Source organism: Hippocampus zosterae, chromosome 12 (assembly GCF_025434085.1).
Source record: "Hippocampus zosterae strain Florida chromosome 12, ASM2543408v3, whole genome shotgun sequence".
In the NCBI taxonomy this organism is placed as follows: Eukaryota; Metazoa; Chordata; class Actinopteri; order Syngnathiformes; family Syngnathidae; genus Hippocampus; species Hippocampus zosterae.
The window spans coordinates 22,118,180-22,131,440 of record NC_067462.1 but is presented as its reverse complement, the minus strand read 5'-3'; the positions used below and the strand labels follow the sequence as shown (position 1 = coordinate 22,131,440).

Here is a 13,261-nt window from a genome sequence, read left to right as displayed (position 1 = left end):
ACAGGAGATGTGAGCCAATCTCTTTTTCATATGGATGCCACAGCTTCTGTTGCTTTCAAACTTAGCTTTATTGATGGGTCCAGCAACACCGATGCGTCGACACATGCGTCGAGCACACAGAGCAATCCACGTGTCGTGCGTGTGATGCTTCGTGCCGATCAATGACCAACACATGAACTGCGTCGACACAGTCCAGGCAGCATCGACTCAGTCCGGGCTGCGTCAACGCCGTAAAAGTCCGCCAAATTGTGTTTATAAGGAAGTGTGTCGAGCGACGCGATGATGCCTGTCGAAACAAGCCAGACCTCACCCTCGTTTGGATAAAAATATATATTTGGGCAAAAAGGAAAACACACTGATTATCAGAAAAACGTGTCCGTCTGACTTAGAGCGTCGTTTCGGCTAGGCTAACTTAGCTGTTGTCGTAGTTCAAAGCTTCTTTGATATGTGACGTGGGTTGCGTCGGTGCCGTGAGTACATGCTCGTGCTCACGCGCGCACAGCAGAGAGCAGCACAGTATCGACTGCTGAGGCGCACTTCACTCGAGTGACGTTGCTATTATGGAGCAGCTTCCGGAGAAAACGCAAATTGTCTGCTGTGTAGAGCCATTTTGATCTCCTTTTGGAAAATATATTTGAAGTATTTATTCAAATCACCTTGTCTCACCAAGTGCCTCTCGGATCTTTGACATGTCTTATTCCATTCTAATTCAAATTAATTTCATGGTAAATCTTAATGTACTATTCACATATTTTATTGCAGGCGAAATGTCGAATTTGCCATACAGAAATATCATATCACAACAAAAGCACCTCTGCAACTACATCTGGCATGCTACTCATCATTATTAGTTAGTTTTTTTGTAACTGTTGTAAATACCAAAATTATTAAGTTTGGGTTTTTTCAGAGGATCTGTGGCAACATTTGGATGATGAGGTAGGGAGACTGGGAAGAACTTCAACAGCAGATGCTATACCTGAGGTCCAGCGATACCTGGCAGTAGGAAAAAATGCATGCAGTCAAGACCTGCTGTTATAATCAAAGGACCAATACACTACCATTGCAAACCTCTCCAACCTCGCAAAGCAGTTTCTCTGTACGCCGGCATCACCAGTGCCATGCAAGCAGGGGAAATAGCATGCAAGAAACACAACAGACTGAAATTCAAAACACTGGAGCAACTTATTTTTCTGAAAAGAAATTTGTGTAGACAAAGCCCACAATCATCCTCATTTACATAATTTTCACCTTGTTCAAACATATTGAATAATACAAAATGAATGCATAGCTGTGAATGATATTGTATACACTTCATCATCAAATCAGTCAGTTCAGTCTGTCAAGTAGGTTGCCTGCAGGGATTTTGAAAATCCAGCAGGTGTCAGTGGTCAGAAACACAGTATCAACACAGTGTGTCATTGTTTCAACACACTTCATGAGGCTTCATGGACCCAACACTACTTAGCTTGTACCAAACTTCTGCACATTTTCACCATGACGTATTTGCTTCACTGGTGAAAGGACACTTTCATTCGCTCCTCTTTCATCTAGAACTGCTTCAAACAACAAAGTGTCTGCAGAAAAAGTGTTTGAGATTGCACAACTGTCTGTGTGTTATGTGTTGCGCTGTATTATTTTGTCATTTTACGTTAACTGTTCCTTTGATGGCGGCGCGGGCAGCCGCAGCGGCTGCTCCCCCCTGTGGTTGAGAGGAAAGAAATTTCACCTGTGCTGTCTGTTGCACAGGGCGGCCCGGTGGTCCAGTGGTTAGCACGTCGACCTCACATTGCAGAGGTACCGGGTTCAATTCCAGCTCCAGCCTCCCTGTGCGTAGTTTGCATGTTCTCCCCGGGCCTTTGTGGGTTTTCTACTGTACTCCGGTTTCCTCCCTCATTCAAAAAACATGCATGGCAGGCTGATTGAACACTCAAAATTGTCCCTAAGTGTGAGTGTGAGTGCGAATAGTTGTTCATTTTTGTGTGCCCTGTGATTGGCTGGCAAGCGGTTCAGGGTGTCCCCGGCCTTCTGCCCAAAGACGGCTGGGATAGGCTCCAGCACCCCTCGCAACCCTTGTGAAGATAAGTGGATCTGAAAATGTATGTACAGTCAAACCTCGGTTTTCGACCATAATCCGTTCCAGAAGGCTGTTCGAAAACCGAAACCATGTTTCCCATTAGAATCATGAAAAAAATTAAATCTGTTCCAAGTCTAGAAAACAACTTTTTAAAAAGCATTGTTTCAACTATTTTACACCATAAACTGTATACACTTGGAATAAGAGAGCAGGTTACAACAAACTACAAACTTTTTGCGTGTTTTATTTTGACCAAGTTTAACATAAACATTGACATTGTAAGATAAAAATTGAACATCTCTCTGTCTCTCTCTCATTGTGACAGTTGTAGATTGCATTCTTTTACACCTTGAATTTATAAACCCTAAAGTAATGGCTGTAACTATGTCTGCAATCCTACACTATGGTACGAGGTAACATCCCTCCATCCATTTTCTGAATCGTTTTATACACACAAGTCCAGTCTTGTACATATTAAAAGTTTGTTGGGGAAGACATTCCTTGGCCTTGATGAAACTTTCAAACTCAACTTTCAACTTTTCGGCAGCTTCCTTGTCTGAACTAGGTGCCTCCCCATGACGAGTCACTTCTTTTCCTCAACTTTTCGAACCATCCTCTGCTTGCTTTAAAATCAAGCTCTTCAGGAGCAATGCTAGGATCCTTTTTATAATCAAATCTCCATACAATTGTCTTCTTTTGCCACAATTCATATCTTGGCTAAGACTGTCCCTGTTTCTCATTTATGAAAATAAGTAAACGTTTCTCCACTTCCTCTAATATTTGTGGCCTTTGTTCACTAAACACACAAGATCCTTTAGCCACATCACTGACTTAATGAAGGTCTTTCTTTTTTAGGATGTGAATTCGGCATGCCGAACTCCTTAGCCAACACAGACACATGCACACCTGATTCATATTTCACAATCAAATCTTTCTAAAATTCAATAGTTTTGCACAATATTTTCCTCTTTTTTTCCGGCAGCTTTGCAACTTTCACTTGCTTTCTTTGGTGCCATGCACAAACGTCTGCTTTTTAAAAAATCTTTATTGAATATGTCTGCTCACAATGGACGTTCTATTTTATTTTATCTTTGACCAAGTCTGCTCACAATGGATGCTCTTTCTTTAAAAAAAACTTTATTGAACACGCCTGCTCACAACGGAGGCGTCACTTCTTCGTCAACCTGAGGAAGTGTCACTTCCCATTGTAAGGAAGTCGAGAGTAGTCGAGTGGCTCATTCAAGTGCGCTCAGTTTGGTCGAGAACCGAATTTTGGTCGTAATCCGGGGCATAAAAAAATAGAAATTTTGGTCGAAAACCGATTTGGTCGAGAACAGAGACGTTCGAAAACCGAGGTTTGACTGTATGTATGTCTGGCTGTTGCACATGTAGCACGTTTGACAATAAAGTTGACATGAACTTCAAAATGGACTGCAGTGGATAGAGTTCAGCTTTCATGTTCAATTATCCACCTAGTTGGCGTGCATTTCATCAGTATTTGCTGATATTGTTTTAAATTTTTCTGAAAAACATCACAAAAGGATGGTGAATGAAAACAAATTTTGAGATCACTGTGGGGCAAAGAGTTCTTGGTAACATACCATATGTCTGCATCAGCGTCACAATTGCAGAAGTAGTTCATGTCAACACAGTTCTCTTCCAGGCTGCAGGAGCACTGCTGGATTCCTGGCAGAAAGCCTCCCCAATAGCTCCGCCTCTCTCCGCGTCGGTCCAGCCACCAAGACATTGGACTGCCATCTGCAATAATATACAAGTCATTCCGGGATAGTCTAATACTTGTACTTGCTTAATTTGACATGCCAAGAACCATCTACACATGGATGCATGCCAATAATTCATCCTTGGCGTGAACCCTAAAACAGGCCAACTGACAAGAGTACAATCTACAGCGCAGGTATCAAATGTCGGTCCTTGAGGGCTAGTAACCTGCATGTTTTAGATATTCCCTTCCTCCAACACAGCCAATTCAAATGATCAGTTCTTCAGCAAGCTTTGACGGAGCCTGATAACACTCCAGATCATTTCAATCAAGTACCGTATTTTCACGACTATAAGGCACCAGTAAATGTCTTAAATTTTCTCCAAAATGGACAGGACGCCTTATAATGCGGAGTGTCTAGTGTATGCGGCGAGTTCCAAAGCCTGACTGATAGCACCTCTGGCTGACACGCTGTTTATACAGAGAAAAGGCGGGCGTGAGTGACGACAGGCATGCGGAGGTCCGCCAATGTGTGAAGGGAGGGGGTGTAAGAGGACGCTAAGGCACGCCCCTAGCAGGTTCCAGTTGCCAATGAGTGAAAGGTAGGCGTGTAAGAGGACACTAAAGGCACGCCCCTAGCAGGTACCAATCGAGTGAGTACATTGTAAAATGGCGTAATAAAGTACAACCAAACTCAGTTCTGCTTCCTTTGCCTTTTTAAAAACGTGTTTTTAGCGTGCGTGCATGCATGCCGTATGTTTAAGCTGGGGTATGTTTTACCATGCCTGGCTGCGCCCAATAATACAGTGTGTTTTGTGTATGTGTCAAACACAGAAATAGCACCCGTTACTGAGACTGCACCCAACAATACGGTGCGCCGAACGGTTGTAAAGATATGGTATATTCAATCAAGTAATACAGTATATTGCAAAAAAACTGCAGTCGGTGAATCTCTGGGTGCCAAGCTGGGAGTGCACAATGTAATATTAATCAATCACGCAAACTTTATTTATACACCACTTTTTACACTTAAAAATGCAACTCAAAGTGCTGTGCAATTCATACATCAAAAAAGGACCCCAGACTCCCCCCAACATACACAGATAAATATACCTACAAGCATGCCTGTGCTTGCTCACGTGCGCGCGCACACACACACACACACACACACACCCCTGATAAACTATTAAAAAAAAGACAGCAAGGCACAGAGAAACCATATGAAAAAAAGAGCATCCGAGGGGAGCTCATCCACGCTGACAAGAATGACAGGCGCCACACCTCCGTGCATGGAGGTCCCCCACAAGGAAACACTGGAACTTAAAAACCAAACAAACAAAAAAATGAATTAAAAGAATTAAAATACCTGTAAGTGTAAATATCAGCTAAAGAGGTGTGCTTTAAACCTCGTCTAAACATCAACAATCTCTGTGGACCTGATGTCCTCTGGCTGAATGCAGCCTCACCATGTGTTCTGGTTCTCACCCTGGAAATAATTAAAAGGTCAGTGCCAGAGGGCCTCGGGATCTGTGAGGGTTGATATGAGCAGGTCAGATAAATAAAATGGCCCAAGACCATAAAGACATTTAAAAACTAATAAAAACACCTCAAAATTTATTCTGAAACAGACAGGGAGCCGATGCAGACTTTAAAACTGGTGTAATGTGTTCCTATCCTCTGTTCTTTGTCAGGACTCACTGAATTCTGGAGTAGCTGTCAACTATAAATTGTCACAAATGGTGGTGGTGGAGGACCCCAAAAAAAGCAGGCAGGAGGAAGGAGCTGGGCGAATTTGACCAATTTTACTGAAACACAAAGAAAACTCAATCCTCAACTCAGTTGTATTTATAGAGCACTTTCAAACAGCCATCGCTGCATAAAAAGTGCTGTACATGGAGCAATTGAACATATACAATAAACAGTAAAACGAATCGGTTACAAAGACGGTAGAAAGCAACGAACAGCAAAACCAAAAAGTCATGTTGAGTCAAATGCCAAACAATACAAGTGAGTTTTGAGGTGGGTTTTAAAGATGGGCAGTGAGGAGGCTTGCCAAATGCAGGGGAATGGAGTCTCAGGGGGACCCAGATGGCTTCGTCTGGTAAACTATATCCTCCAAACGCGTCAAGGACACAGTTTCAAAAGAATTTAGCACAGCTGAACTAGGAATATGGACAGAGGGGTCAGATGCGGCATTTGAGACCGGAGTCCTAGCTGTAGAGACCTTATCAATGAAAAACTGAAGGATTCTGTTGCACATCTCGGGTGAAGAATCTGAGTGAGTAGGCAGAGGTGCTTTGAGGACAGAATCTATGGTTTTAAATCGTGCACTTGGTTTGTGATGGTTAGCTTGGATAAGGTCCGACAGATATTCTCTCAATAAGACTACGTCAAATAAAAACTGCCATGTGATCAGAAATTTTCAAGGATTTCCAGATTTGACACCGGTAGACCATAAGCAAGTACAAGGTCTAAAATATGTCCTTGTTCATGTGTCGGGCTGGTCACATATTGCACGAAATTAAAAGAGTCGATAAGTCTTAAGAAGTCCTTTGCTAGTGGTTTTTCCGGACAGCACACATGGATATTAAAATCCCCCATTTGGAAGATATGATCATATCTCAGCCTGATTTCTACAAGAAAGGTAGAAAAATCGCTTTAAAAGTCTTGTTGTTTGTAAATGACAGCGCAGAGCACCGGGAAAACACGACCGACATCAAAGAAGGTTGCTTCAAAGCTGGTGGTTGATGTGGTGAATGTGCACCATTTACATTTAAGAGAAGAAAAACCTTTATTAGTCTCACAATGGAGAAATTCCCAATTCACAGCAGCAAAGTTATGAAAGTAAGAAGTAGAACAACAAAATATAGGAGCTGCTGGAAAGGCAGCCACTCTCGCGGCGCCATTTTGAAGTCAAAATAACAAAAATAACACAAGACAACACATAGGACACAGATAGTCGTACAATCTTCACCAATTTTCTGCATACACTTTGTTGTCTGAAGCAGTTCTAGATGAAAGAGGAGAGGATCAAAGTGTCCTTTCTCCAGTGGATCAGAGACGTCATGCTGAAAATGTGCACACGTCTGCTACAAGCTAAGTTTTGAAAGCAAACACAAAGCTGTAGCATCCATTGACGAAAAGAGATTAGTTCACTTCTCCTGTCCCACGTAATCCGCTTCAAACTCCAAGCCGCGACTCCCAGCTCCAAATCCGCATCGGCACTCCGCGCCAACGCTCCTTTCTTCTCATCCTCGGCTCCTCAAGACTTCCATCCATCCAGCTGCAGACCGTTCAACAGCACCGATCTCTCCGCTGAACAAAGCGGGGCTGTGAAAAATGCTGCCCATTACAGGCGCAAGACACAAGCGCCCCGGGACTGTCCAGCAACGACAGTCAAATGGCGCCGACATTCCTCCAGTCAAAAACAGTGCTGGTATACCCATGCTGCCGAGAAGGCGCAACCACCAAGCACAGAGTCTCCTCCTTGATGAATGTCGTGGCCAAAAAATGCTGAAAAAGGTCCACATCAAGTCCACACGACGTAACAACAAACACAAAGTGACAAAAGAAACACAAGAACAACAAAAAAAAGCAAGGCTCATGAGAGCACTTGCTGACGGCTGCCTACTCGGGCGCCATCTTGACATTTGAAATTGTTCTTAAAGATACTCACTGTTCCTCCATCACGGCCTGAGGTCCTCAGGGTATCCAGGAATGCACAGTAAGGATGCAACAATTCAAGTAAAGCGTTGTACTCACCAGTACCTGCCCAAGTCTCCGTCAGACACAGGAAATACAAGTCATTGGAAAGGAAATACTCCCTCAGAATATGGGTCTTGTTCGTCAATGACTGGGCCTTGTGGGAGTAGCAACGGGAGAGATTGCCTCTTCCGATCGCCGAGCCCGGGTGAATTCCCTCAAAAGCTTTTGCTGGACTCCTCGCTGAGAAAGGCGTGCAGGGTAGAGAAGCCATGGTGCGGTGCGAGAGCCAATGACTGTTTTCAAGCACGAGGCAACGGGGTCAAAGGCACGCCACGACGGAGTAATTCCGTGCGTTTGGAAACGAGCAGCGATCGAAGTGTGTCTCAGATCCCGTTTTAGCTTCACGAGGTGACCGCTACGTTTGCCGCGCCGGCGGTGGCACTTCTGTGAAGGGGGCGTGTGAACGCGGAAAATATTAACCGGCACGTTAGTCAAGAACGGAGAAAGCGTATTTTCACCACCACCTTGCCAAAACACGGCCGAATCTCAGACATGTTGTTGAATCAATAACAACGATTGGCGATCATAAAGCAACCGAGCCGCTGTTCGGAAGGTAAAAACATTGCGAATAGTTAAAAAAAAAAAAACGAAGTGGCAGGAGCGTCACCGAACACACTGGCGCACTGTCCACCATCTTGGAAAAAATCCTAAACAAACAAAGCCCCGAAAACACAAATAATCCAAAGTAGCAAACCAACACCATAACTGAAGCAAAAAAACTAACAGTAACAGACCTATGACAGAACAAACAATGACCCGACACCGAGTGGTCATTTATGAAAATAAGTAAACGTTTCTCCGCAGTCTTTTTAAAACAGACAACGAATGACACAATGACCAACAGGGGTGCGACTGCAGGCGGAGCCCTAAAGTGCCACCTGTTGGCCACAAACAGAACCAGGACAGAAATACTCATTTTAGGCAGACCAGAGAGCATGGCATTGCAATAATCTAAGCGACAGGAAATAATAGCATACATCAGCACTTCTGTGTTAGCCTGAGAGTGAAACGGGCGGATTCTGGCTCTCTTCTTAAGATGATAAAAAACAATCTTAGTTACATATTTAATATGAGGTGAAAAAAATAAGCTCAGAGTAAAAAATGATGCCCAGGTTCCTCACACATTGTGACGGTTCAAGATATTGTTGTGTTGAAAGTTCTCGCTCTGCTCTTCAGGACCAAGAACTAAAACCTCTGATGTGTTTTGATTGAACTGTAGGGAAATTTCTGCCATCCATGCCTTAATATATCTAAAATACAATTTAGAAGGGTATCAATTGGCCCTGCTTTATCAGGAGACACTGCAATATAGAGCTGTGTATCATCAGCGTAACTGTGAAAGCTGATGATGTGTCTCCTGATGACATGTCCAAGGGAAAGCATGTAAATATTAAAAAGTATTGGCCCTAAAATTGAACCTTGGGGAACCACATTTAATTTCATTTTAAGCCAGCCAATTAACATTCAATTTGGAGCAGATTCGAGATCCAGTCACTCTTGCTAAGTCTTCAAAGGCTAATGAGGATTGATTGGCCACTTCCAAACGGTGGTGTGGCAATGGGTTGAGTTTCTGGCATGTCGAAATTTGGCCAGCCCTGACAGTGATCTTGAACATTACATTTCAAGTCTACATGCGTCCATTAAAAATTTCAGCACAAATCAGGGCAAAAATGACAGGGGAAGCATATCACTTTGTGGTTAACATTATTTCTGTGCATTCGCAATGCAAGTCTATAGAGAGCAAAAACATATTTTTCTATTTTTTCATTTGTTGTTGTTTTTTTTGTCAACAGTGATATGCTACCGACAACAACAAGACATGAGTGGATCAGCAAAAATCAAAGCGTACAGTAGGAGCAGTCTCGTCTCACAGCTCAACTATTTCGCATCATGTGAATGTTTGAGTCGTTAGCTCTGATTTTACATTAATGGCAGTTCTTCACTACAGTGTGAATTTAAAACAAACATGTAAAGGATGGATGGATGTCTAAAATTGTGCGGTTTATGGAAAGTATCTCAGAACATTGCCACAAACATGATATATTCATATGAAAGGTCACGGTAGCTATTTTCTAATTAAGTAGGCAATTCCAATAAAACTGTATTTCTTCCGTACAGTACTGGAATACAAAAGTAAATACATTTCAAATCAACCCACGAAAGCTCATGTATGAAATTGTTGAAAAATACAAAAACAAGGGACATTTTGCTGTTATTATGGTTAATTTGAATTTGCACAATGCTTTGTGGTTTGTTATCGTTTTGTTTTTTTTCTTTATTTTTTTTTTGTGGAACACTAGTTTTTATTTTATTTCATGAATGAAAATGTTTTGTAGTGCTTCATTTGTTTGGAATTAAATAGTTTAGGTCTATGGTTTGTGTTTCTTGAACGTACGGTATATCTTCTGTTGCATGCAATTTTCAAAATTCATGTAATCATTAATTCCCTTACTGTAGAACTAATAAAGGGCATCTTATCATATCTCCAGGGAATGGGGCACTTGGCTGGTTTACTGAACTGAATAGGTGAAGGACATCCATTGCAGCAAGGTTGTGCACCGATTCCCAGCAGACATCCCCAAGCGCGACTCAGTTGTTACTTCCACAAGGACAAAACAGCGGTTTCGACCTTATAAGTTTGGGCAATAGGCCAAAGATTAGGATGCCGAGTCGGACTTAAGACACCATCTGGCAGAGTCCTACACATGATCAGAATTGTCATTTCTTTTATTATTAGTTTTTTTTTCCCACCATTTCGACTGTGACCCTTATTTTTGTCGCCTCGAAGAGCTGAAAGGATGCTCAAAGTGAATGCTGAATTACTTTGACCTTCAACTGTATATTTTATATTTTGTCCATCTGAACTATTTCTTTCTCACATGGTTTAAATTTAGAGACGCAAATACGTAGATGCTTTTAACATCTCCACAGTCCTCAGCATGCACTGAACGTTTATACCAATGCATTTGGACAGAAGCTATTAGATCTGGAACTCTTTTAAAGTTTAAAGTCCTTCACTAGGTTCATTCCCTCGTAAAATATTGATACTTAAATGCAGCTACAAGATTTTTAGAATAAATTCTGCTTCATTTTAGCATTTTGGGCTTAGAAATCTAAAATGATCACGACTCTACAAAAACAAATGTTGTGCTTAAAGAATGCCTGTGTCACCACAACAGCTAGCGATACCTAACAACCCATCAGCGACTGCAACTGAAGCAAGGGCCAAGGCAAAAAAAAAAGAAAAAAAGAAGACCTTTCTATGGGGTTAAGTACGGCGGCCTCAATCATCGCTCACACACATAAGCCTGAATTGCAAATGAAGCCGGTATGCAGGGAAAGCCCATTAAGCCTCTTGTCACTAAACATAATCAAGTGTCACATGGTGCAGTGCTCTCTGCCCATCCAGAATACATTAGGGCCACATTAGGCAGTGCATTTATGTATGGCCACAAAAGTCATATTAGTCTAAGTCATTCAGCGGGACGCAGACGACTAAGCATGACTTAGATTTGTTCTTGGTTTTACTGGTTGGTGCTTTCTACCGACTTTATTACCGATTTGTCTTACTGTTTATTGTGCACGTTAAATTGCTCCATGTACATCACTTTGTATACAGCGCTGGCTGTTTGAAAGTGCTCTATAAATACTGTTGACTTGACTTGACTTAAGACCAAAATGAGAAAAAGTTCCTTTGTAAGCAATGACAAAAGAGGAGACAACAAATCAAAGCAATGTGGGTGAAGAGCAACCTTAGCATCCAAAATTGTGTTTGCACAACCTTTATTGTCTTTAACATCAGCTGACAACCTTGATTGGCATGATTACTTTGCAGTTTATTTTAAAAACATTAATCACCCCCCCTTGCACCCTCCTACCAAAATAAGAAAAGGTGACAATCAATATGTCCTGTACGAGATGTCGCGATAACCTTGCTGAGACGGTACATTAATGAATGAGAAGCTTGATTTTGTTGAGCATCCTCCAAGGTCCACTTGCGGAGCCCTGTGGTGTTTATCACGACACAATCTGGGTAAGTGACGCTTAGAAAGTCCTGAAAAAAGAAACTGCAAACCAATCAGTTTTTATGCTAGTTGTTCTATTGGATTTCGTGATAACTGGAGAGGCCGCTTTACTGCTGACAAAATAAAATGCCCACCTCTAGCGGAAAAAAAATGATGAAGGGAACCTAAATCCCTCTCAATCAAGAAGTAAAAATCAACGTAGGTTATAGCAAATGAGAAATTGCTAATACTTTGAGTTGTCCAGCCAAAATGCCAAAGGAATAAACAAATTGGGGATGACAACCAAAATTCCTTTCAGTACCAAGCATGGCATTACAACCATTTGTTTGGCTGCTTCTGTAATCTGAGAGATTGCCATTATCTCTTCAATTTAACAAAAAAAAAATGTGGAATGGTAACACCCGACCACAGGAAGGCACCTTTTGTTCCATATAAATCAAAGCAATGCAAAAATAGCACAAAAATATGCCCCTAATGGCTGTGACATCACAGGCGTTTGTTTGGATGCCAAAGAACCACTCTGAAGCAATGCTTTGATAGCTTACCTTTGCTTTTCTGGCCTTGATTTTGGATACATCATGGGGAAAAAAGTATTTAATCTAAATAGTCTAAGAATGCAGACATTTTAAACATTCAAGCAAATATGCCTAACAGATGAAACGTGGCTGGGTGCAGCAACACACCCGTGAATGAATGGCTTTAAACAAGGTTGGGCAGATTTTTCCCTTGGCAGCATTGGCTTCTTTCCTGCTTAAATTGCAGGGCTGTCTTTAACATAGATGCCTTCTCCCTCCTTCCGTGGATATAATTTTCTCGATTCGAGGGCTTCAGATTTCCCCATCTCGCTGCGGCCAACAAAGCTCACAGATAACCATCAGTACTGGCTGCGCAGGTGTAAAAACACTTTGTCACCGAAAAAGCGTGACCAATCAACCATTCTTCTGGCCAACTCATGTTCACTTCAACGTATGAAAATACAAAAGTGATCGGCACAATGTTTAGACTTTTATTGACATTAAATGTGAGCCCTTATGGGTAAAACGTCACCTCAACCATAGGTGTCAAAACTCCGGAGTCCTGGAGGGCCGCTGTCCTGCATGCTTTCCAAGTCTCTCTGTTGCAAGACACCTGTTCAAATGGACAGGTTCAATGCCAGGCTTCCGCAGAGCTTGCAGATGATCTGTTCATTTAAATGAGGTGTGTTGCAACAGGGAGACTTGGAAAACATGCAGGACAGCGGCCCTCCAGGACCGGAGTTTGACACCTGTGCCTCAACTAAGTCAAAAATATTGGTTTTATATTCCACAGGTTGAAGTGGACATGAGTAGGGATCTGTATAAGAAGTTGGGTGACGATTGATTATAGTTTTCAGACTTTTAGCGATGCTAAAGCTTTTGCACTCTGTAGGCAGCCAACCCAAGCAGCAACCCCTTGCTTTTGGCCATCTAGCGGAGCCTGGCCCTGGTGGATGGCAAGCCGACACGTGGCGCAGATGCTCCTGTGGTGATCTCTGGACTGGCGCTTCATGTACTCATGTCTATGGCCGGCCAACAAGCAGTGTGAAGTTTGCATTCTCCCACCAAGAATGCAACATTTTTGTCAGCTGACTAACAAGTGCTGTTTAGAGGGTGTAACCTGGAGCTTTTTTTAGTTTTGACGCTTAAGTGTCCTTGGGGG

At 42.4% G+C, this 13,261-nt stretch overlaps 1 protein-coding gene across 3 annotated transcripts in view; it reads right to left on the bottom strand.

Moving 5' to 3' along the window:
• Positions 1–13,261, bottom strand: part of LOC127612036 (contactin-associated protein-like 5) — a 246,791-nt gene that overhangs the window by 71,436 nt on the left and 162,094 nt on the right. For all 3 annotated transcript variants that reach the window (XM_052082998.1, XM_052082996.1, XM_052082997.1), the window contains one exon: positions 3,676–3,832. In XM_052082998.1, coding sequence (XP_051938958.1) covers positions 3,676–3,832 — 157 coding nt within the window. The remainder of the gene's footprint in view (positions 1–3,675; positions 3,833–13,261) is intronic.